Source organism: Chiloscyllium plagiosum, unplaced genomic scaffold (assembly GCF_004010195.1).
Source record: "Chiloscyllium plagiosum isolate BGI_BamShark_2017 unplaced genomic scaffold, ASM401019v2 scaf_5309, whole genome shotgun sequence".
NCBI classification, from domain to species: Eukaryota; Metazoa; Chordata; class Chondrichthyes; order Orectolobiformes; family Hemiscylliidae; genus Chiloscyllium; species Chiloscyllium plagiosum.
This window is the reverse complement of record NW_025215336.1, coordinates 8,254-10,439: the sequence shown is the minus strand read 5'-3', so window position 1 is coordinate 10,439 and position 2,186 is coordinate 8,254. Positions and strand designations below refer to the sequence as shown.

Sequence of the window (2,186 nt, the reverse complement as noted above, 5' to 3'; positions counted from 1 at the left end):
CAACACAAGGAAGAGAAAGGAAACAAAGTAAATTATTGTTGAAAATAAATGTGCAATCAAAACACACATAACTCTTACAGTATGTTCTTTCCTCTTTCTAACAGGAAACTTCTCATGTGTTTTAATTTGCCCAGATGTGTTGCTTAGAGTATTCAGTGAGGAAGAGTGGACAGGAGCCTGTCGTTGCATTTCCATCTCTGGCCTGCAGTGAACAATTACACCTAACTCCATACCATTTATTTTTCTCCCCACTTCACTCACTGAGAACGGATTACTTGGGATAAATGTAGCATTTGTGTACATTTAATTTCTCTTTTGGTTTTGCTTTTGTTGTCCCACTTCCTACGAAATTTTTGCAATTTGCAACAGCACTTTACACTGGCTTTACACCTCCAGTCTCTTTCATTTTGCTCCTCAGATGGAGTCATTCCTTGCCCATGAAGAAAGGAGTGTTATCATGTTGCTGCTCCTCCTTCTCCTTTCGGTCCATTCCTCACGTGGACTCCTCGTTCTGTTCTCTGCTGCCCCTAATGTTGGATTTATTCACCAATTGAATTATTGTTATCACTGGATATGTCACGGCGTACTTTAACTGGTCTCTGAAATGTTTCTGTGTCACCACATAAATAAGGGCATTTGTGCAGCAACTTAAGTTCCTCAGCATGTATCCAATCTGAACAAAGAGACCCAAAGAAACAGAATCCAAGAAATAACCAGCCTTAAAAAAATATAAAATATGCAACAACCAGAGAAGTATGAAGCTGGCAGATATGGCAAAGAGTACAATCACAGAATTCTTCCTGCTCTCTACCTCTGGATCATTCTCTGTTTTTCTCTGACCTCTCAGTTCCTTCCGCACCTTAATGGCCTCGAAGATATGTCTGACAGTCAGAATGTTGATAAAGAGAATAAAAATGAATGGGAACAGTGGTGTTAAAAAAGTCTGAAAATATTTAAAACTTGTCCACCGAGGGTCATTAAAATAACCAGGCCTGAAATAACAGTATCTTGGAACATTGTTGACCATCTTTCCAGGTTTATACACAAAGGAGTTGGGAATGTTCTTTAAACAAAAGAAGATGCAGATTGTTGCTAGAACCCTGGTTGCAGTTTTCCCTGTGCAATACTTAGTTTTCATCTCATGAAAACAAATGGCGACAAATCGATCAAAGGAAAAAGCAACGGTGAACCACGCAGAACAATCAATGCTCAAGCGGCTGAGGACATAGAGAACGGTACAAACGGGAGTGATTTGCAGGAAACACGGTGGATAATAATAAAGTTGAAATCGGCGAAGGATGATATAAACAACAATGAACAGTAGATCTGACGTTGTCATGGCCACCAGATAGCGAGTGCTGCATGTAGAAAGGGCACATTTGCCCCGAGCTAAGATTACAATCACCACTAGACTAACTGTAAGAGAAAGAAAAAAGGGACTTGAGGTTATTAATCAAACATTCTCTCTGCCTGACCCCAGACTGTAAGTAATGACACAAAGATAATTGCTGTTCCATGTCATATGAAGTTTAAAGAATCTGAACCATATCGTCGCATTCTCTCTAAATGAATCATTTGCACATTTAAAGGACACAGGGAAGAACATGAGCAGCAGATTACTCACAGAAACACAGTCATATACTCAAGGGGTTTTTGGTTCAGCAGCAGTCAATATCATCTGCTTTCCAGGTTACTCTGACTGGTTGGCATTTCCCATAAGCCCACAGCACCCACACAAAGACCCCAGGGATCAGTAAAACAGAATAGCAGGCACCTAGTATGGACATCGATCACAACATTCCTCTATTTGGTTTTGGAGTCTCCACAGTTCAGTTTACTCCCAGAATTCGATATCCACACTGTATCAACCACAGGGCTGGGCATTTAATCACAATATGGATGAACAAATGATACGGTATTGAGTCCCTTTCACATGAAGGTATTCAGCAGTGAATCCAATCACCATGCCCTAGTTTGGATATCCACTTTAATCAAAAAAACTGCAACATTTGTCCAAAATAGTACAGCACAGCCCTCATGCAAATAAAATCTGAATCCCCACAACACTGGTCATGGTAATGCTCTGGTTATAAAGCAGACACTTTATCTGGGATGAAGCAAAGCTTCCTGCCTGATGTCGAGGCCTATGCTCCCAAGCTTCTCTCCTCAGCCCTCTCCTCGTGAAT

At 40.8% G+C, this 2,186-nt stretch overlaps 1 protein-coding gene across 2 annotated transcripts in view; it reads right to left on the bottom strand.

The window, feature by feature from the left end:
* Positions 1–158: 158 nt before the first annotated feature.
* LOC122548289 overlaps positions 159–2,186 on the bottom strand; it is a 7,544-nt gene continuing 5,516 nt past the window's right edge. For both annotated transcript variants that reach the window (XM_043686816.1, XM_043686815.1), the window contains exons 2-3: positions 812–1,416; positions 159–673 (exon numbers count right to left, since the gene is read on the bottom strand). In XM_043686816.1, the coding sequence (XP_043542751.1) occupies positions 494–673; positions 812–1,339 (708 nt within the window). In that variant the 5' untranslated portion in view covers positions 1,340–1,416 and the 3' untranslated portion in view covers positions 159–493. The remainder of the gene's footprint in view (positions 674–811; positions 1,417–2,186) is intronic.